At 39.8% G+C, this 23,459-nt stretch overlaps 1 protein-coding gene across 4 annotated transcripts in view; it reads left to right on the top strand.

Moving 5' to 3' along the window:
• The window catches only part of Acss2 (acyl-CoA synthetase short chain family member 2), a 48,889-nt gene that overhangs the window by 15,648 nt on the left and 9,782 nt on the right, over positions 1-23,459 (top strand). For all 4 annotated transcript variants that reach the window (XM_033766976.1, XM_033766977.1, XM_010639937.3 and 1 more), the window contains 5 exons: positions 18,042-18,133; positions 18,330-18,433; positions 18,665-18,737; positions 19,000-19,075; positions 19,236-19,350. In XM_033766976.1, coding sequence (XP_033622867.1) covers positions 18,042-18,133; positions 18,330-18,433; positions 18,665-18,737; positions 19,000-19,075; positions 19,236-19,350 — 460 coding nt within the window. The remainder of the gene's footprint in view (positions 1-18,041; positions 18,134-18,329; positions 18,434-18,664; positions 18,738-18,999; positions 19,076-19,235; positions 19,351-23,459) is intronic.

Here is a 23,459-nt window from a genome sequence, read left to right as displayed (position 1 = left end):
AATAGTCCAGTTTAATTAATTTTGAAAATCAGATAAAATTTGTTATCAGGTTTGAAGTGTTCCACATCTTGGTTTCATGGAATTTACATTCTATTTAGAAAGATTAAATAGGCTTGTATAACATAATCTGAGACAATTAAAAGTGGAACTACAAAGAACACTACTCATTCAAATTTTTCATAGAATAGAGAAAGCGTTGCAGGGAGGTAGTAGAATGTAAAGATTAAAGGAGTGGGTTTTGGTATCAAATTAACCTAGTTTGTGTCTTATTTCTGCTACTGACTGGCTCTCTTGTCTTGGATAATTTACTTAACTCCTTGAACCTCAGTTTTGTTAATTGTAAAATGTGGGTAAAAATATCTTTCATCTCATGGAGTTGTCAATTGAATAAAATTTTGTAGGATGACAAACCCATGTGTCCAATTCCTGGTATATTGCAAGTACTGAACTGGTATTAGTCACTTGGACAGTGAGAAGGCTAAGTTTGTTTGGAATAAGAGGTTTATGCAAGGACTAATTTATTCATTCAACAAATACTTATTGAGAAGTGATTATGTGCTGGGCACTATTCTGAGCAAGACAAAGTTCCTGCCCTCATGCAAGTACAGTCTAGCTTGAGGAGACAGACAGTAACACACAAACTGATAAATTTATGATTCTTAGGGAGAGGTGCTATAGAAAAAATGCAGAGCAAAGGAAAAGGGAATGACGATACAAACTGGGGACTGATAAGGAAAGAAGGTGAAGGTGACATCTTGGCAAAAATTTGAAGGGAAGGATGGAATGTACCATGCAGATCGTTGGGGTAGGGAGGGGAAATGTTCCAGATAGATAGAAGAGCAAATGTGACTGCCTTCTGCGTTTGAAGACTAGCTAGGAAGTTAGTGTAACCGAAGCAGTGTGATCTAGAGAGAAGTATTACTGAGGTCAGCAGGATGCTAGATCATGTAGAACCTTGAAAGCCAATGTAGACTTTGGCTTTTAGTCATAGAGAAATGGGAAACTAGTAGACAATCTTGAGCATACACATAACAATGGGTTGGCTTATATTTAGGATATGTCTTATGTGTTGCCTTTGTGTTGAGAAAAGATTGTAGAAGGCAAAAGTAGAAGCAGGGAGACTAATTAGAAGGCGACTGTAGTGGTCAAAACCTGAATTTTTTTTTTTTTTTTTTTTTTTTTGGTACTGGCGATCAAACTCAGGTCCTTGCACTTGCAAGGCAGGTGGCAGAACCACTGAGCTAAATCCCTGGCCCCTGTATCCTTTTTGAATAAATAGCCTATGGAATTTTCTGGCTTAGATTAGAAGTGGAGAGTGAGAGAAAGAAGTTAAGGTTGTCTCCAATAGTCAGTGAGGCTCAGGTATGGGAGATAATTGTTTTTCGAGATCTATGAAAGGATTTTATTCAGAGAAATGATGTAGTCAAAGCTGGATATAAGAAGATTAATTGTGGATATATATAGAAAAAGGAGTGTGATGTCTGAGAACTGAGAGTTTGTAATTTAGTGTGGAGATGCCTGAACTTGGATGCCACTGATGGGAATGGAATGGAAAGATACAATTTTGGATTAATTTAGAGGAACAGAACCAGGACAGGTAACAAAGTATGGATGATGGGGGAGGCAGGGGGAAAAATTGGAGAGAAGAGTCAGTGATTCTCTTGGTCTATGCCTCTGTCAAAGGCACACATTCATCTGATCCAAGTGTTAAATTTGCCTCCCAAAACAAGACTGATTTCATCCTCTCTTGCATTATCTTTTCTCTACTGTGGCAGGCAGGACTGTTATGGAAGTTTATATGAATGTGTGTAAGAAGACAATCAGTGACAAAATATTGATATGGTCATTGAGAGAGATAGTGAAGGGTGTTAGAAGCTGCTGAAGGGGTGGGAGCTGGCTAGCTGAAAGGACTCTGGAGGACAGCAAGGGATGTGGAGAATTAACTAAAGGGTTAATGGGGAAAGAGTTGTCAGCTTCTCCATCTCTAGGTTATTTCAAGAGAGATCCCTAGTCACTAAAGCCCAGCGAGTTGCTATAGTTCATTTCTTCCACTGTTTTGGGTTGCCTTATCTCTGAATCACTTCAACACTCAGCCTTATTTGAAATCACTAAAGTCTCTTCATAGGCTCTCAATGTATTTAAAAAAAATTTTTTTTTTTAGAAACTAGAGATTTTTTTAAAAAGTAGGTGACTTTATGAGTGACCTTAGGACAGAAGCTCTGTTCTCAGGAACTCTGTATGTTCCTGAATATGAATTCCAAAGTAGATATTTGGAACTCCCAGATCCTGTGGGGGTCTGGGTGACTGTATATGTGAGAGGTTATAGATGGTTGGGAAGGTGAGACAAACCCATGTTCTGAAAAGATTTGTTAAGAGGATATAGAATTCCAGAGCCATAGAATATGTTGTCCTGTCATTCAGGAGTTCTGCTACTTATCTATGTTCATGTTCTGAAGTTTACTTCAGTGATATAGGAAGGGAGAATTTGGTGGGTTTTTTTTGGTATTGGGGTTGAACTTGGGACTTTGTGCTTTCAAGGCAGGCAGCGGAACCATTGAGCTAAATCTCCAGCCTGGGAGGATCAATCTATATTCACTGATTTCATCACAGTGTGCCTGTTGATTAAAATATACCGTACTTAGTAAACAAAAACACTAATTTGAAACAGAAGATGGCTTCTGATCATTCTTTTCCCTTTTGGGGGCCTTTTTTTGTTGGCGTGACAAGAGATGAACTATAGCAAGGGCCCTCGGGCTCTGATCTTCTTGTTTTTGAAGAAGTGGTTTTTAAAAGTTTTTGTTGCAACCTATAGTAACTCTGTGGTGATTTAGGCTGGGCTTCTGTTGAGATGGTAAGAAAAAAAGGGGGGTTTAAGAAGATTTGGGGTGAAGGGGCTGGAGGAGTCTGATCCTCTTAGGTGAGGGATAGTTTGTAGTGTAAGCGCTACAGGTGTAAGCACTCAAAAGTAATTGGAGCTCTATGGGAATTACTTGTTGCTGGAAACAATCTTTTTCCACCTGAACAAGATGGGCAAATTGAAGAAGAGGGTTGGAAGATTTCATGTTTAACAGGGATCTGTAATCTGTACCTTTTACTTCTCCCTGAGTTTCATGACTCTTGATACTTGGAAGAATTGCTCGCTAAAGTGGTGAAAATGAGACAAGTAGGTTGTCCTTTTCATCTCACCTTTTTGGAAGTAGGTAGTATATGAATAATAGAGTGCTGTAAAAACTCTTACCTTAGCTGGGCATAGAGGTGCATGCCTATAATTCTAGCACTTGGGAGGCTGAGGCAGGAGGATCACTAATAGTTTGAGGCCAGTGTAGGCTACATAGTCAGTTCAAAGCTGGCCTGAAGTACACAATAAATAAATTGAAATAAAATAAAATAAACAATAAAAACTTTGTATTGAAGCCTTTTTCAGTGATCTGAGCTCCGTATCAACTACTTGAGCTTATGTCTGGGCCAAACTCTCTCTCTCTCTCTCATTTTTTTTGAGATAGGGTCTCACTATGTAGCCCAGGCTAGCCTTGAACTCACTGTGCAGCCCAGGCTAGCCTCAGATTTGCTGCAATCCTCCTGCCTGAGCCTCCCAAATGCTGGGATTACAGGTGTGTGCCACCACACCTGGCTTGGGTCAACCTCTTATACCAGTGTGTTTAGTAAACACCTAATGGGGAGCTTGGGTTTAGTTAATATCCTTTTCTGAGCCTTGTTTTTCCCACCTGTAAACTTTCAGGGGTAGATAGAAGACTTACCATTACTTTTGGCACTGACCTTCAGAATGTTTTCATGAATATAAAAAACTAAAGTAACAAGGCAACTGGGAGAGATTGGGGAAGAGGAGGATTGGCCTTCTCCCATTCAAAGAAAGTAGGTGGTCAGCAGGATCATGGGTTCTTGCTCTAAGGCAGCCTCACATTTACAAAAGGAAATACAGAAGGGCTGGAGATGAAGGTGGGCCTTGCTTCTTCCTGGATTCAGTTAAAGAAAGACTGCACACTAGTAAAGGTCTACAGTGCCTAACACCTTGAAGAATTTGAGACTCTCAGTTCCAGTCCTTAGAGGTCTTTTGGTCCACCTTCTATACAACGTGGGAGCTTTACCACAATCTCTCTACCCCTAGCAACCCTTATAAATTATTATTCTGATTCTGGTTCATTCTGCTTCAACCACTAATCTAATACTTGTTGGGCAAGTTACCCACCTCTTTAAATCTTGGTTTTCTTAGCAGTAACATGAGAATAAGTTTACTTGCAGATTATTATGAGGAGTAATTGGCATAATTTTTGTAAAAGCATGGATGGGAATCCCAGAGGCACAGTCTATTGGCTTTACTGTCCTATCACTGTGTAGTCAGTGAGGTATCTGTATGTAGGACCTCTACAGACTTGCACAGCTCCACTTGAAAACCTCTGATATAGCTAGTCATGGTGGCTCATGCCTGTAATCCCAGCATCTGGGAAATCGAGTCTGAAGGATCTCAAATTCAAGCCCACTCTGGGATATGTAGCAAGCCTCTATCTCAAAAAACCAAAAATCAAAAATACACAGTTGAAAACCCTTAATCTAGTCCAGTGTTTTTGTTTTGTAGATGAGGTAATACGGTCACTCAGTGCCCAGTCCCAGGTTCCTCATATAATGTGTTTTCCTACACAGTCCCTTCATTGATTGAGTCAATCTTCTCTGGAATACTTTATTTGATCAATAGCTATCATTATGTATTCCAATTATGGTCTGCCTTGTACAGGGTACTAATACCATGTTTTGATTTTATACATCTAAAATTACATTAGCCTTATGAGAAGCTACACTCTATCACTTAGCTCACAGTCTTTCATAATACCTAAGATTTTTCTAATATTTTCTAATAATAAACTATATGTCCTTTGAACTGTACTTATATATTTGTCCCCTTGTTTTTTGAACCTGGATATGGTTCACTGCAGTTGACAAATGAGGAACACGAGACTCAGAAAGTACAAATGATTTGGCTAGGGTCAGATATATATCTAATACAATTTTTTCTGGATAGAACACTTACATTCCTTGTTCCAGACATTGTGCTTTTATTTATAAACCCTTAACTTTGACAATTTGTCACCTGTCTGGTCAGTAGTTTACTCAGAACGTTTAGGGCTGGTTTGGGTAATTCTGACTATAATATATAATGCTAAAGTCATTAAAGCACAAAGCTCAAATAAGTGACATCCTTTCTTTAAGATACATACATTCATCCATTCACTAGACAAATTTTTAACTGAATATCTATAGTATATGTATATAGTCTGCATACCAAAACTCTGGGGGCTGTGGGGCATTAGCAAGCAGACCAGTAAGGAGGAACTTACAATAACTGAGACAAGATTTGATAATAGAGGTGGTGGTAGAGGTCATGAAAAGTGATTTTGGTTATTTTGAAGGCAGCACCAAAAGGATTTATTGATAAACTTTATTTTTAAGGGATGTAAAATTGCAGTGCTGACAAGTGCTATGGAGACATTGAAGAGTTTCAAGTAGGGGCGTGACACATAAGATTTACATTTTGAAAAGATCACTTGCTTGATCAAGTGTATATTTTAAAGAATAAGCCTATCTTGGGGTTCTGTAAACAGAGTCCCTCATTGCTTTGTAATGTGCAAGTAATAACATCCTTCTGAGCCTTAGTTTCCTGACCTTTCAAATGAGGTAGCAAATTTTGTTCCATCAACCTCAAAAGTTTGCCATACAGATCAGCTGAGACAGATAAAGAATAAACACATTAAAAAGACTTCTATAAGAATATAAAATTCTCAAAATTATTTTAAAAAGTTGCAAATAAAAGTAACTTTCTTTCCTGATCTACTTGAGGTTAAGATGTAGATCCCTGAACACTTTAGTATACATTTATAAAACATTCTTTTTTTTTTTTTTTTTTTTTTTTTTTGGTACCAGGGATTGAATTCGGGCCCTTGCGCTTGCGAGGCAGGCCACTAAACTGCTGAGCTAAATCCCCGGCCAAATTAAAACATTCTATAACATGACAGTCATCAAAATAAATAAATTAGCATTGATATATCACTACCAACTAATCCTCAGACTCCACTGCAGTTTTGCCAAGTAGTTCCAATAATGTCTTTTGTAGTAAAAAGGTCCAGAAAAAAGCACACATACACAATATACAGTTGTCTTTTTAGTCTTCAATCTAGAATAGTTCTTTAGTCTTTACTTGACTTTCATGGCCTTGACATTGTATATTTTCAGATTTATAATAGAAAAAACTTGCTTAAGTACTAAAGTGAATTGATTGCTATTTTATTTTATACTATTTATATTTATACTGATATATATTCTGAAATTTCATAAACATTTTAGCAGGGACCAAATTGTTGCCACTTTTAAATTTTACAAAGAAATGTGTGTGTGTGTGTGTGTGTGTGTGTGTGTGTGTGTATGTGTTTCATACTAGGGATTGAACCTTTTTTTTTTTGAGACAGAGTCTTGCTACGTAGTTTAGGCTGCTCTAGAATTCACTATGTAGCTCAGGCTGGCCTTAAATTCACAATGATCCTCCTACTTCTGCCTCCTAAATGCTGGATTATAGGCATGAACCATTGTGCTGGCCTTTTTTTGTTTTTTAAGTTCGAGATTTTTAAATGTGACATCCAGATTCGGTGAAAATTATTTTCACATGACATGGAGCCAGCTGACAGAAATCTAATTCTATTTGTATGGATATCACTGTCTCATAGATAATCCACTAACTTCTAACGGCAGGAAAATATTTATGGATATGTTTCAGGCACTATAATGAGTGTTTAGTGTATAGCATTAAACAGGAGAAATCTCATTCTTGCCTTCAGTCACAATATGATGGAGTAAAGACTTTCACTTGTAAACTGTAATTTTATTTGGGGATGCCATGTTGGAAACGTGCTTTTCCTTTTTTTTTTTTTTTTTTTTTTTAGTCTTGTTATTAATTCAGGCTGGCCTTGGACTCACTGTGTGTAGCCAGGCTGGCCTTGAATTTAAGGCAATCCTCCTACCTCAGCCTGCCAAGTGCTGGGATTATATATGTGCACCATCACACCCAGCTTGCTATTCTTTACTTTGAGGAAGTTGGGGAACATGTCTCTAGGAGCAAATGGATGTACAAGTGTTCCTGTGACAACTGATACAAAGACCATGAAGGTGGACATAGGAGAGCCTCCTTACTTGAAGTTTTGGATCTTTCAGGAAGTTTTCAGGAGATTGAAGAGATCATGGTAACCGCAATTTTGGCCATAGTATAAAGTTCAAAGCGGATGGGATTCTCCTCTTCAGTTTCTTGTAGTTCTCCTGGAGATTTTTAAGAGGGAGACTTCTCCATGTTCTTTTGGGCAGTGGAACAAACACTCATTTGAGATCTAGATACAAATTTGCCTTTAACATCTTTATGGCAAAACGGCCAAAGTATTGTGAGGATCGGCCAAGTGAATGTCCTGTAGAACAGTTTTATATTGTATTCAGGTGAAAAGTTAGCTGTATCTGTATGCACTTAACAACCATGTGAGGCAGACTCAGCAGGTTTCGTTCTCTTCTCTGGTCTCTACTTAAGCTAAGTTTGTTCTTTTTTTGCTTTTATTCTCTTCTCCATCTAAGTATGTATAGGATTTTCATATGAGTCCCAAACCCTGAATTTCAATTCCAGTCTTTTCCATGGTAGAGTGCAGAATGACTGAGCTCAGTGTAGAGATTCAAAAAACTTTTTGACATGATTCTGAATTTCATTCTACAAGTTCCACATTCTTTCTCTCTGTGTTTATCTTTTTTCTTTGAAACTATTTTTTTTGACGGCCCATTCCCCTGAAGCTAGAAGGGAAAAATGAAATCAAAGAGCATAAGTTATAGTAGAGATTTTCCAGTCTCACACCAACTTATCCCCTCCTATCACTTCTATTCTTCCAGCGTATACTTTATACAGAAGGAAATTGAAGCTCAGTTTGTACATTGAAGTAGGGGCAAGCAATAAATCTAATTCTGGTGACTCCATATTCAGAGCCCAAGATTTCTAACTTTTAAGTGCATAAATAAGTAACTGAGAGGGCTGGGGATTTAGCTCAGTGGTACTGCACCTGCCTCACAAGTGCAAGGTCCTGAGTTCAATCCTTGTTACCAAGAAAAAGTAACTGAGAATCCTGTTAGAAATCTATGACCAAAAAAAAAAAAGCTGGGCGTGGTGGCTCATGCCTATAATCCCAGCACTTGGGAGGCTGAGTCAGGAGGATTGCTATGAGTTCAAGACCAGCCTGGACTACACAGTGAGTTCCAGGTCAGTCTCAACTACATAGTGAGACCCTGTCTCAAAAAACAAAAAAAGAAGTCTATGACCTCACCTCATTCTATTGAATCAGAATCTTCAGAAGATAAAGCCTGCAACTATTTTTATAACCTCCTTAGACAATTCTGATATGGAGGTAGAATACTATGGAAAAATAATGATTTGGGGGCTGAATATATAAATCAGTGGTAGAGTACCTGCTTGCCATATGTGGGGTCTTAGGTTTACCCCTCCCCTCATCATAAGTTTGGAATAAGAGAGAGAATATTTATTTCTTTATAACATGGCAGAAGGGTGATTGTGAAAGAGTGTGGGAAAGAAACCAACCCCAGATTTCCTAATGGATCAGTGTTAAGAAATATTACATATGGAAGCTGAGGATCTAGGCATTTATTCTCTTACAATTTTCTTGCTTGTGAATTCACACACACAAAAAAGAGTATTAAGGACTAATTGTTTAAACTATGCTATTTACCTAGATTACAGAGAACCATGGTAATATATATACATATATTTTTTGCTTATGTCTGTTATTTTTAAGGGACCTGATGAACGTGTAAAATGTGCCCCTGGCTTTTCTTCCCACATTCCTTTCCTCTTTAGGCATATTCTTTTAGGCAGCATTTCAAATGCTGTGATAATAAAGGACTTGGGTGAGCTGTCCTATTCACTTGTTATGGGTAAGGCCAGCATGCATCATGATCTGATAGGAACAATTATGATTTTTCCTGTAAGTAGGCAAGTAGTTAGTGAGCAAGGGGTTACCTTCTGTACTGTCCTGCATTCTATTTCTCAATAGAGAAGAGGTGTAGAGTTCAATTGGCACCAAAGTTACCTTGGCCAAGGGGAACAGGCACAAGTCTCTGGATCAAGGCCTGAAAATAGCTGGCAAGTGGACAGGGTCTAATAATAGCTTGGACTACAGGGCAAGAGTCCCATACCTTGAACCTCAGCTCCAGGGCTGTCTTCTAGTCTCTCTCATAGCAGAGTCCAGGACTAAGCCACTCTACGGGTTGAAAAAATTCTTCTTGAAACAACTTTTAATTTCACTGTAAACATTTCATAGTCTTTTTGTCTCTGCTGTTTCGCCTGCCTGGCCAGCATCTGTCTTCTTTGTCTAGGTACTCTCTTATTATTATTCTCTCTTATTCCCTACTTCCTTCCATTTTTCCTCTCTCTGATCACCCTGGATCCAGCTGATCATCTGAACAGAGATAAGTTTGTTCATTCATTATTTTATCTATTGACTTCACAATTATTCATTAAATGCCCTCTATATATTAAACTTCATGCTAGATACTGAGAAGGAAACAGACAAAAAGATGTTTTGCCTGCTGTTAGGGAACTCAATATCTAGTGGGGGAAAAAAGAAAACAAAAAGCTAGAAGAAAAAAGTACCAATAAATCCTTAGGCAAGAATAAATAAATAACAATCTTCCTTTTTTCCTCCCTTCCTCCCTTCCTTCTTTCCTTTCATTTCTTTCTTGGTTCTTCCCTTCCTTCCTTCCTCCCTGGGAACTAAACCCAGGGCCTGATTCACAAGTACTGTACCGTTGAGCTACATTCCTGTCCCAGTGTTGAATCTTTCTGATGAATGGTTATGATCTTTCTGCAAAGGAAGATGACTGCTTTTTCCAGATTAATCTATGTTAATTGAAATTCTAATAAAAATCGTAGTGAGATTTTTATTGAAATATAATTCATACCAAATAATTCAGTAACTTAAAGTGTACACGTCAGTGATTTTTTAATGTATTCACATTTCTAATTTCTCTACATAGTTACCACACTTGTTATATGTCTGATTACAGCCATCCTAGTTAGTATGAAGTGGGCTATCATTGTGTTGTATTTCCCTAATCGTGCCTGCCTTTTTGAAGATTTGTACAGGTCTGATTGGTACAGACCCGGCTCTCTGAACCAGGGAAAAGGAGCAAATAGGATTGAAATTCTATGTTTAGTCATTTAATAAATGGACTGCTATTTGACACTTTTTACGCTAGTTTCATCAGTTTTATAGTTAGTTGAAAGTTCTTCAAGATTCAAGTAATAGGAAGACAGTTGATTCCAATTTTAAATACAGAATTGGATGAAACTGTATTAGGGTCTTCAAGCTAGATAGCACTAGAAACCAGGAATCTATGGTGTTTTAGACAGGAACATTTTTTACAAAAGTGAGGGAGAAACCAACAGAATGATGAATTTCTGACAACTACACTAAAAGGCCATTCTTAGTAGTCTTTAATCCACAATTTTTAGGGCTCTTGAACTTTCATTTATTTATTTGTTTTGGTACTGGGGATTGAACCTAGGGCTTTCTCACTGGGCTGCGTTCTCAGGCCTGTGTTATAGTCTGAGGCAGAGTCTTGCTTAGTTGTTAAGTTGCGTAGCTTAGGCTCCAATTTCCAGTCTTCTTGCCTCTACTTTCAGGGTGCTGGGATTAGGGACATGTGCAACTGTGCCCAGCTTGCTCTTTTACTTTGATTTTCTTCTCTATACCTTATTTTCTGGATTTGGAAACCAATATCACCTTTTTGGAGGCCAAGTCATTTAGGAGGAGAATGCCCTGAACTTGAGACTTTTAGACCTTACAACAATACTATCCCAATATGATAGCCATTAGGCAGATGTGGTTATTGATTTATAAAGAAATTAAAAGAAAATTTGAAAATCAGTTTTTCAAAAACATTTCAAATGATCAGTACCTACTTGTGGCTAGTGATTACCATACTGGACAACTCTTCTATAAAATAATGTTGCAAGTAACATCCTGAGTAACCCTGAGGCCATCACTTTCCATTTCTGTGTCTTAGGTTTCTTGTTTAAAAATAAATAAGAGTGGTAAATCTCAAAAGCTAAGTGATTTGTGATTCAGTCAGTTTTTGGGTATGTCTATATCCACCTACTTTTTCATCTTTTCCTTCATTGCAGCAAGAGCATAAATACTCAGAAGAAGCATTAGGCTGCTAAATTGTCAAATTAGGTTGCTTCTACTCCATACTCCCTTAGTGAAAGGGTAAATTACTTGAGGGTATACTTAGATCAGAGAGCCTCACATTTGTGCAGTACTTTGTGGATCATAGAACTCTTCCACATTATTTCTTCATTTTATAGAATAAAATAATCTTGACATTGGAAGGGCCTTATAAGTCATCTTATAAGTCAGGCATAGTGATGCATTCACACCTGTAATCCCAGTGCTCTGGGAGGTTGAAGCAGAAGAATCACAAGTTCAATATTCAATAAACATGAATTATATGGAAGGCTTGCATAGTAGAGTTCTAAGTTCCAGTGCCCTGGAAAATGACCTAGTAGAAGTAGGTATTAGAGTTTCCCTGGCCAAACTGATCAATCCTATTGTGCAGCTGTGTGGGGCAAGACCTTGGAATCTGCATAATTAACCCTATCGATCATATTGGGAAACACTGGTCTTGGTTTCTCCATATGGTGGAATCTGCCTTTTAGTATTCTTGGAGATCCCAAATCCTACATGATATCTTCAGGGTTAGGGAGCTCCTAAAGGAGTACTTCCCATCTTGGATAACTGCCAGTTTTTAAGGGTTTATACTGAGCTCTCCTAACTGACTTGGCTGTATAGTTTATAGTTATATTCTACCAGTCTGCTGCTTTCCCTTAATAATCTTTCTGATTCATTCATTCATTCAGAAAAATGTATTGAGTGCCTACTATATACGAGGTCCTGGGAAAGGTACCAGAAACTCAAGAGCAACTTGCCTCTTCCTTCAGAAACTACCTTTTATCTATTGGGGGAGACAGACAATTAAAACAAAACAAAAAGGTAAATAACAGTATGTATAGCTTGATTAATTTCTGGTTTCATTTTATTTTGGATACTGGAGGTTGAACCCAGATATTTGCCTATAAGTACAGTTTGAAGCTGGGTATGGTGGCACACACTTATGATCCTAGCACTTGGGAAGCTGAGGCAGGAGGATTGCCATGAGTTCCAGACAGCCTGAACCACACAGAGAGACCCTGTCTCAAAAAAGCCAAAAATAAAATAAAATAGTATAGCTTGAGAAAAATGCTATGAAGAGAATAAACAGAATGTTATAACAAGAATAACAAGCAGGACTGAGAGAAGAAATCTCATCATGGAGGTGACATTTAAGCTGAGATCTGAAACACAAGATAGAGCAATTCAAAGAGTTGGGGGAAAATAATATAAAAGATTGTGACATGTTCTATTGTCAGAGGGCAAGTGTATTTGGAGCCTAGCAAGAAGAAAGTGAGAATGGCACAAGATGAAGTTGGAGAGGGTACAAAGTATAGAAGTGTAGATTTTCTTCTGTATGCCAGGGAAGCCAATAAGGGGTTCTAAGCAGGATGTGAGGTGGTCTGATTTAAGTTTTCAGTAGATCATTCTGAGTGCTATATGGATTGGAAAGGGCAAGAGTGAAGTGAGGGACTTGTTAGGGACCATGGTGGTCATCCGGGCAACAAAGGAAGGTGGCTTGATCTAGGGCCGAGGCAACAGAGACACAGATACTTGAGTGCAATCATATCTCTTAACATCTTCTTTTCCAAACTGAGCATCTCAGTTCAGTGTTCCTTGTATAACAGGTTTGACTCATCTGAGTATTTTAAATTTTTTTCTTCTAATACTGGGGATTCAACACAGGCCCTCACATGTATGTGCTAGGCAAGTGCTCTGCTACTGAGCTACACTTCTATCCCTCCCAGTTTTCTTTCTCTCAGCTCTTTCCTCCTATTATATGTCTTTTTTATAGACAGTTAAAATTTTCACTCCAATGCTTATATATAAAGAAGAAAACCCTATTCTTCCCTATTATTAATCAATTATCAGTCTTTTCAATGATTTTACCATGACCCTTGGGTACCTATTGTAGCAGCTGTTCTTGGAGGACACAGAGAAGAAGAAATAATTTCTGCCCTCCATGAGTCCAGGATATAATGGGGGAAAAAGTAAGACCCATATAGATGGAGTATGAGGCAAAAACAAACCAAAAACATCATGAGGAAAATGATATAAAAGGCCTTGGAAGGAAAGGGAGGTGGGGAAAAGGAAAATAAGGAAGATGTTAGTTTGGAGCATCTGAGGCTAAGGGTAGGGTGCATTTCTTTTGGTGGGGGTACTGGGGATTGAACTCAGGACCTGGTGCTTGCAAGGCAGGCGGCAGAACCACTGAGCTAAATCCCCAGCCCCAGGGTGCACTTTTACATGTGATAGACAAGGATTACCTCACCAAGAAGCCAACATTTCAGCAATGACTAAAAGAGAAAATAAGTCATGCAACTGTCTAGGGGAAGAATGCTCCAAATGGAGGACAAAGGCTATGAGGTTCAGCTTGTTTGGTATTTCTGTCATACACTAGGGAGGCCATGTGGCTGGAGCAGAGGGTGAAGAAAATAATATCTGAAGATAGAGATGGACTAGATAATTTAGAAACAAGTAAGCTATTGTGAGAAGTTTGACTTTTATTCAAATTGATATGGAAAATGATCTGAGCAGTTTGAGTGGAAGAGTGACACAGTCTGAGTTACCTAATGCTAGGGATATTGGACTAGGATGGTAGAAATAAATGTGAAGAGAAGTAGTTTAATACATTTTGAATCCATAATGGATTAAAGTAAATTTGGAGAGTAAGGATGAGGTAGTTGGAAATGGATCCTTGGAGGAAGAACACGAGAAAGACCTAATAAGAATGTACACTCCAAGTGTCAGCACAGTGGTTGGGTTTATAGTAAAGGTTCCCAGTAAATAGCCTACCAGCAAAATCTCTCAATAATTTTGTCTGGGCCACAGTGCTTAAAACTCCTAAAAATTACTTGTCAAGAAGATAAAAAAATTAGTTGTCAACATTTAAAAATTCAAATGTTTTGATTAAAAAAAAAAAAGGTTCCAGGTGTCTCTAAAAATTAGCAACATGGAGCCAGTGGGCAAAAGTTGACAGGAGCTAAATTTATATACTGGATGCCTCCTTATGCTAGAGCATGTATTCTCCAGTTCTCTAGTCACTCTCCCTTCCTATTATTCCCCCAAGCTGGGATTAAATGTTATTGCTTGCCAAATGCATTGCTGGTTTCTTGTTTATCAATACTTTTTTTTCTATGAACTGCTTCAGTTATTTACATTACCTCCCTGGACTCTGTTAATTTCTGAGCTTGTAACTCCCAGTGTTTGTGGAGAGAAGCCTGGACTCAGTCCTTGTCCCTGTTTTTGGCAACCTACTACTCTGTGACCCCAAGCATGGGTAACATTAGAAACCAAACTGGATGTTCTGTTAAGAACATCTTAAAGGGGTTAGCATCTTGAAGTAAGCCAGTGTGTACCCTGCCCCCCTCTTCCACCAGCCAGGGGCCTCAGCCTGGTGTATATATCAGAGAAAGAAGACACTAGAATGAGTAAGTACTTATATTAATTATGTATAAGTTGAGCCCATAGCCAGAGAGAGGAATGCACACTTTGTGTGTGTGTGTGTGTGTGTGTGTGTGTGTGTGTGTGGCTAGAAATGATCTCAAGGAAGCAATACATGTATTGCATTCATTGTTATGCTTATCTGTTCCTGTTCACCTTCCACATGCCAGGTGTCGATCTAGGTGTTAACGATAGAGCAGCGAACCAGATAGATGAGGTCTCTGTTATTGTGGAGCTTATTTTCTAGTGAAAAACTTAGATAATATTCAAGTAAATAAATGAGATAATTTCCAATAATGGAAAGCTTCATGAAAAAATAAATGAATTGATAAAGAGTTTCTGAAAAGACGAAGTGTGCCCATAGGTGTTATGTAAGTGTGATACATGTACTTGCAGGTGGGTCTAAGTTCTGGGTACACATGTTTATGCTTGTGTTCATGTGTGCAGACAAGCAGGTTTGTGCTTACAATGGTTATAAATATACATGATTTTATGCAAGTACACATCGGTGGGCTGGTATGTGGTACGTATGTGGGCACTCATGCAGGGGTGCATGCACCAGTATTCAGCTGTAACTAGAGATGTTCTGGAGTTCCTGTAGCATTCGTCAGTGGGCCCATTAAGGAAATGGCTTTTCTGCCTCTGGTATTCAGGGCCATTTGCCAGCTTCCTTTCTCCTAGTTCCTTCCTACTTTAGTAAGCTCTCTGTGCTTGGCTCCTCTTAGCCCTAGGAGAGTTAAAGCCAAGGAGAGGATAGAACCTGACTCATCGAGCCAGAAGCTGGAAAGAGGCTGATAATCTTCTGTGTAACCTCTGTCAGTAAGAAAAGGCCTGGTTTTCCTGCTGGTTCCCGTCCTTCACACTATGAGGGAAAGAGTCCTGACTTGAGGATCTATTCTTGGCTCTGCCACTTATTGTGTGACCTTGGCCGGATACTACATCTCTCTAGGTTTCAGTTTCCTCCTTCCTAAGTACTCTGGGTTGTAAGAAAGGAGAAGGAACACAAGAGCCTCTAGTACTGAGGAGAGGCTGTGTGGTGCTGTGTCTGAAAGAGGAATATCATTCTGAGCAGAGGTAATAACATTATCAAAAGTGTGGGGTTAGGCTTGAGCTTTGTGCATAAGGGAAGCCAGGAAGAAACCACTTAGAATAAAATTCAAACTAACCACTGCCTGCAAGGTCTTACGTGATTTGGCTGCTGTTTGTTTTTCATTCTTACCCAACTTCTTACTCATTATATTGTAGCCATACTGTTATTTGCTGCCGTTTGCTGGCTAGAATACTCTTCCCAAAAATCAATATGGTTATTTAGCTGATACCTATGGTTACCAGCTTCGTTATGCAGGTGTTAGCTGAAATATCACCTTCCTAGGGAGAGACCTTCTCTGACCCTCTTATCTGAAGTAGTTGGTACCTAATATTTATCAGTATTTAAAATGCACACATCTTTTGACCCAATTAAGTCATCCTACAAACACACTTGAAACTGATTTAATATTCTTGAAGCATTTATGGTTTAAACAAATTAGGGTACCTAAAAATAGAAAACAAAGAGATTGAGTTTTTTTAGTTTTGAGACTATTGAGGTATATTGTTAAATTTTAAGAAGCAAATAATTAAGCCCTGCACTTAAATATATACAACTGAATATGTGATACTCAATTAAAAAGCGAGATAAAGAATAATGCGTATTGTATGCCGTCATTTGTGCAGAAAAATGAGAATATATGAACATAAATGTATATATACATGCTTGTATAGTAGGCCTGTCCCTTGGGTTGAGTAGTTCTTCCCATTCCTGCTACCCTGTGTTAGACTGAAGACTGTGAGGTGCTTATTTCTTTTTCTTTTTTTTTTTTTTTTGATACCGGAGATCGAACTCAGGTCCTTGTGCTTGCGAAGCAGACAGCAGAAGCACTGAGCTAAATCCCCAGCCCTGGTGCTTATTTCTTTTAAAGTCTGACTGTTTAAATTCAATTTTTAAATATGTCTTAATAACATTTTATGAAAGATGCTAATGGTTTAGACTTCTTCCAAAGTGATTATTTTGGTCACTCCACACTAGCTGAGTTACTGTTAGGCCTACATTCTAGTAGGAGTGGCTCTGTTGGCAATTTGATTTTCTCTTAAAAGTTACACAAAATATTAGTAACAATAGTTGCTACTACACAGGGAGATAGGAAAGGGAGGAACACATCATTACATATCTTTGTATACAATGCCCTTTTATGTATTACTTATTTTTATAATAATAAAATCAGAAAACACATGGAAGGAAACATACCTAAATCTTTGCGTACAATCAAGATAGCTTCTTAAGAATGTGCATTTTCTTTGTTTTGTTTTGCTTTGTTTTTGAGACATGGTCTCACTATGTAGCCCAGGCTGATCTTGAACTCCGGGTGATTCTCCTGCCTCAGTTTCCTGAGAGCTGGGATTATAGGCATGCAGCAACCTATTTAAGAATGTGTATTTTTAGGAAGTATTTCTCCTCAGTCATTCATTGTTATATCATTCTGCTTAACCAGGTCAAAGCTAAGGAGGAGGGGAGCAGAAATCACTTGCTAGAATGTGGAAGTTTTTATTACTAGTTTTTCCTTTTTGGTGGGGCTGGGATGGAACCCAGAGCCTTGTATGTGTTAGATAGGTGTTCTACCACTGAGCATATTCTCAGCCAAAAGGTGGTGATTTTCAGATTTTAAATGTACATTCAAATGACCTCTAACCTTTGTACTGGTTTGTTATAAAAAAACAGATTCTTGGACTTTTTGGTTCTGATTCAGGAAGTCTGAGTTGAAGTCTAGAAATCTACATTTTAACAAATTTCCCACGTAATTTGAATACAAGTGATCTGGAGACACATCTGTGATATTAATTTTTCTTAACACATGCAAGAGAAAGGACCATTGCTGTATTTTATCAACATAAAAAAATGAGGCTCAGAAGCTGGGTGTGGTAGCGCATGCCTGTAATCCCAGCACTCGGGAGGCTGAGGCAGGAGGATCTCTGTGAGTTTGAGACCAGCCTGAGCTACATAGTGAGTTCCGGGTCAGTCTCAACTACATAGTGAGACCCTGTCTCAAAAAACCAAAAACCAAAGCAAAAAAATGAGGCTCAGAGATGGACAGTACACTTTGCAGTGACAAAATGTACAAATGTACAAAGTAGTTTGAAAAGCCAAAGTACAGTATCTGTCTAGTCAGATCACAGTGTGAAAGGAGATGCCTTGCTCTCACAGGTCCAGGCATTAGTATTACTAGATGGGTTTTATAACTGTTCCTGTCTCTTGTTTGAGGTTACAGTTTGTACCTCCGATCACTGGTTCTTTCTGGTATATCCCAGGGAGGGCAATGAGCCAGGAGAGACTACCCAGATCACATACCGTGAACTTCTGGTCCAAGTGTGTCGGTTCAGCAATGTTCTCCGTAAACAGGGTGAGTGTGAGGGCATGGGAAAGGCTGAAGGGCTTGGCATTGGGATCTGAGGATTTGTGGGGAGAGAGAAATAAATGGAAGGAATTTGGTAATAGGGGAACAGAAAAAGTTAACTGGAAGAAAGGCCAGCTGGATGGGTGGGACCAAGTAGCAACAGGAAGGCTCATTGTCAGCATTCTGTGTCTTTTACCTGCAGGCATTCAGAAGGGTGACCGGGTGGCCATCTACATGCCCATGATCTTGGAGCTCGTGGTAGCCATGCTGGCCTGTGCCCGCCTTGGGGCTTTGCACTCCATTGTGGTAGGAGTTTGGGCTGGTGAAATTGGGGAGGGGTTGAAGACATGGATCTGGAGAAGTAGGTTGGATGATGGAGGATCTTAAATAACAAACTAAGGGGTTTAGTGTGCTTATGTCATAGGTCTACATCAGTTATTCAGTTTCTTCTAGGACCCTGCTAAGTATTTCATGAAAAACTCCTTTCCTTGTTCACTCAATCCCTGGATTTCCTTCAGTTTTTCTTTCCTTCCCTAGTTTGCAGGCTTCTCAGCTGAGTCCCTGTGTGAACGGATCCTGGATTCCAGTTGCAGTCTTCTCATCACTGCAGGTGACTGATTCTCTCACTCTTTCTCCAGACCCCACCTTGAGTCTTAATCTCCAGTCAGCTCTTTGGTTTGGAGCTGCTTAGGATGGAGGGTAGGACTGCCTGCCCTTCCTCTCCAAGGCCCACCTCAGCTAACCCTCTGTCAGCGCAAATCAGCTACAAGATCCAGATTCAAGAAGCCCACTCAGGAAGGGCCCTGTGCACACTGTGCCCACTGGGGAGGATCGCTCCTACTAAGTCCTGGAATGTCTGTTGCTCCCCAAAGATGCCTTCTACAGGGGGGAAAAACTTGTAAACCTGAAGGAGCTGGCTGACGAGTCACTGGAGAAGTGTCGGGAGAAGTAAGTGTGCTGGCCTATTGGCTACTGCCCTGGGTTGACTGGGCTTTCCCCAGTGCCAGCTTCCCATTGTCCCCTCCAACCCTAGATGGACAGGGATGGGTCTTGCCAACTTCCCTTTTGAACCAGTCAGGTTACCACTTCAGGCTTCTCTTTCCTTCAGGGGTTTCCCAGTGAGATGCTGTATTGTGGTCAAGCACTTGGGGCGGGCAGAGCTTGGCACGAATGACTCCCCCAGCCAACCTCCCCCGATTAAGAGGCCATGCCCGGATGTCCAGGTGAGTATGGCACTGCTATACCCTCCTCAGGGCTCAAATTTCCTCCCACTTCCTGCCTAAGAAATTCCTAAAGGCTTCTTTTGCTTCCTTCTTATAATGCCAAGACTCTGGAAGCAGTCCCAAGAATGCTTCCTCTGGCGGGGCTGGTTTGGAGCAGGGGATTTTGACCTTGAATATGAGGGGAAGGCCTTTGGACCTCAAGAACTTAGGAGAGGTTGTGAACGAGACTCCTCTGCTGGTTAGGGTATCTGACAGGCACAGAAGACGCTCAGAGCTTGGGCTTGGATTAGAAATACCCTAATTTGGATGACTGTATGTAGTCATCTTGACTGGAATGTGATTTGAGGTGGGCTACCCTTCGTGGCCTAGGGGATGGCTCTTGGTAGCTTTGGATCCAGCACTTCTGGTGGTAGTGGTAGAAAAGCTCAGTGCTGGCCTTCAGGTCTGAGGGTCATAAGGCATAAAAGCTCTGTGGTCCAAAAGGGTACAAGCAACTTAGATTCTGTAACATGAAGGAACCTGAGTGGTACTGGGGATAGAGATGCTGTAGTTTAGTTTAGGGAGGTTGGACAGCTCAATAAATGTTAGAGATCTTCACACATAAGAGCTAGAATCAGATTTCGAAAAATAGAGGCGGGGGAACCAGTGAGAGGGGAGCCAGAGGTACAAGAGGCATCCAGGGGTTTAGGAGACGCTAACCCTTCCTTCCTACGCCTCTATCCTTGGATCTTGCTCATCAGCCTTTCCATTCCATGGGCTCTTAACAGGGTAAGCTGAAAGAGAAATTCAAGCACATCTGGCCCCAGGTATCCACTTCTGCACTGCCTCGGGCATAGCTTTCCTGTGTGCTTATCTGTGTATCCAACTGCTCTTGCCTGTTTGTCCCATTAAAGTGGCTGCCAGATCTTTCCCCTTGCTCCTAGGCACCTAGTAACATCCATGCACTCCAAAGTGTTGTGAAATCCAATATCTATTGCAGGCCCAGGATTTAGCTCAATGGCACCGCCTGCCTTGCAAGTGCAAGGTCCTGAGTTCAATCCCCGATACAAAAAACAGAAAAACAAAACAAAACAAAAATCTTTTGCTGCCTCTGTCGACTCACATGGAGCAAGAATATCAGAGAGGTAGTAACAGACATCCCATTTCACTGGACCTTTGTGGGAGAGAGAACTAGATAACCAATCAGAAAGTATTTACTGTGCACTTATACAGATGGAGCCAGAAGAGACAGAGGAGGAGCAGGTGGAGGAGGTACAGACCTTGACCTTAGAATTCACCACCAAATTGGGAAGACATGTATTACAAAAGAATGAGTTTTATATGGGACAGCAAAGAAAAAGATTCTAAAATATATTTATACACTTCTTTGGGATTTACAGATTCCACATAAATCTCTGATGTGATTAAATTAAAATTTAACCAAAGTTATACTCTAGGTGGTTCTAAGAAGAGAGATCCATAAGCGAATGCTCAAAACAGCTTAGTACAGAAGAGAGAAGAGGCCTGGATTCCAGAGACCAATTCTTAGCTCTATGACCTTGTATAAGTCTCTTCTCCTCTCTAGGCCTCACTTTCATTAGTAATAGAGATGATAATACCTACTTGAAAGAAACAAAACATAAGGCTCACTGCTCCTCTGAGTTTTATCATTTTTACAGGCTACCTTGCCCTAAGTCTAATGGTACCTTTTATGCTAATGGTACACTTTTCTCTATTCTTATTAGCATGGTGGAGATGGATCTGATTCTTAGAGACCCTACTTTCCTTCTAAACTCAGGCAAGGACTGAAGCCCTTCTTTTGAAAGAACTAACACCCTTGGTAGTTCAGGGTATAAGCTCTGGAGCCAGACTACCCAGGTTTAAATCCTAGCAGATCGGCCATCTGCTGCTATGTAAAGTTGGGCAAGTTACTTAAGCCCTCTTGCTTCCGTTTCCCCATGTATACCTTATCTTATAGAGTTTTGTCAATATAGGTGCTTGGCACATAGTAACTACTAAATAAATGTTAGCTGTTATTACTTCCTTTGACAAAGCAAACTCTGCCTTAGGCTTCAGGCTTCTGGGTTTTTGTTTCTTGGAGGTAAAAATTTACCAAAAAGGCCAAACAATATGAAAACAGTCTTACAAAATCCAGTGTTTTTGCTTGTTTATTTGTTTTTTGTTTTGTTTTGTTTTGTTTTTGAGACAGGGTCTTGCTACGTAGTTTAGGCTGGCCTTGAACTCACCATGTAGCACAGGCTGGCTTCAAACCTGTAGTGACCCTTCTGCTTCAGCCTACTGAGTACTGGGATTACAGGTTCGTGCCACCATGCCTGGCCCAAATACAGATTTTTTGGTCTGAAAATTGCAGTAAAATTTGTAGAAATCCTGTAGACCTCCAAACCCCTTCATCTTTATGCAGTCTTCAAGGGGAGGTCCAACAGGTGCCCTCCTCAACCAAGTCACCTATGAGCTCCTTCGTATTCTTTTTTCACACTTGGCAGCTGCCCTCTCAAGGGCACCCTGGTACAAGGACAGGGGCCAACTCTTTGATTTTTATTTTAGAAAATTCAATCCTTTTCCTGGTTCCAACCCATGGATCTCATAAGCACACACCCAATTTGCACCCAGAGTTTGCTTCACTAATTTGAGCTCATCCTGCTTCCTGGTGCTCCACACCAGGAATTGGCTCCACACCTGGAATACCCCACCTCTTCCACTCCTCCCTGCACACACATACACACCCACAAAAGAAATACTTTTATAAGATTATAAGCATTCCCTCAATGCAGAGCCACAGTGTAACTATGCTTTTTCCTTTGACAATCCACGGGTCTATAGAATAGCACCATTTGTCCAAAGCAATATTGACATAGTTCTGCATAGATACATTAATGCCCTCAGCTCAAGGTCATTTGGCAGGGAAAAACATACTCATATGACAGTGTACATATAAACTCATCCAGATTTTCCACTAAAAAATAGGGTGTGTTTATGTATATTCTAGCTGGAGTTCTTTTTCTTCTTATTTTTAGTGGCACCCTCACTTGGACTGGGATTATTACAATACTCATATGTCAGAAACTTAAAATTCTATAAAGTGCACATAACATAGAAAGGAGTGATTATTCATATTGTAATTTTCCAAGGTATGTATCCAACACTTTGGGATTTTAAAATGAAATAGGCACACAATAAATTAGCATATATCTGTGTAACAGGTGAAAGCATTTCTCTTAACATTGCAGTGTCTACCAGCCAGGGCCATTGAATATTTAAGGATCTAATGAATATGAAAGGTATTTGAGAACACTAAAGCAATCCCCAAACAATTCTCATCATCACACCCTTAAATTTATCTCCCAGTGGTCATTGAACGAACCTCTATCCCTTCTGACATTCATCAGACTTGTCCACCTTACCCTCTGTGGCAGTCCAAGCCTTGGTGTTTATTAGATATCTTTTCCTTTTGATATTTCCAAAATCCTGTGAGATAATTAGGACAAGAATGACTATCCTTATTCTTTTTAAAAAGTGACTTGAGGTAGAGTGACTTGCCCAAGGTCATATAGCTAGGAAATGGCAGAAGTGGGGTTGAAATCCAGTACAAATTTTGGAATGGGAATACAACTTCATCCAGCAGAGAATAAACCACAACAAATAAACAAAAATTGGTATTCAAATAAGTGATGTAGCCAGGAAAGGAAAACAGTTTCAAAGGAGAGTTGAGAGAAACTTCAGGTTGATAGAGATCCAGATATCATTATCAAAGGCAATTGGACAGAGAGGGGCATTGCTCTCCTGGGTGGAATTCACCTTGGTCTTTTTTCACCAATGGGAAGCAAGGCTTCCTGCTGAATGGAACCTGTCTCCTCAAACAAAAGATCCGTGGGAAACCCCATTGGCATCAGTGTTATTAAGGTAGAAAAGAACCTCCAGATGTGGATGGAATCTGGACATGTAGAAAAAGTCCTTGGAGCTGGGCGTGGTGGCACACTCCTATAATCCCAGCACTTGGGAGCTAAGGCAGGAGGATTGCCACCAGTTTGTGGCCAGCCTGGGCTACATAGTGAGTTCCAGGTCAGTCTCAACTACATAGTGAGACCCTGTCTCCAAAAAAAAAAAAAAAA

The sequence above is a fragment of the Fukomys damarensis genome, unplaced genomic scaffold (genome assembly GCF_012274545.1).
Source record: "Fukomys damarensis isolate Sample0158 unplaced genomic scaffold, DMR_v1.0_HiC HiC_scaffold_22, whole genome shotgun sequence".
Taxonomy (NCBI): domain Eukaryota; kingdom Metazoa; phylum Chordata; class Mammalia; order Rodentia; family Bathyergidae; genus Fukomys; species Fukomys damarensis.
The sequence above is the reverse complement of the archived record's forward strand: the minus strand, read 5'-3'. Positions and strand labels throughout refer to the sequence as shown.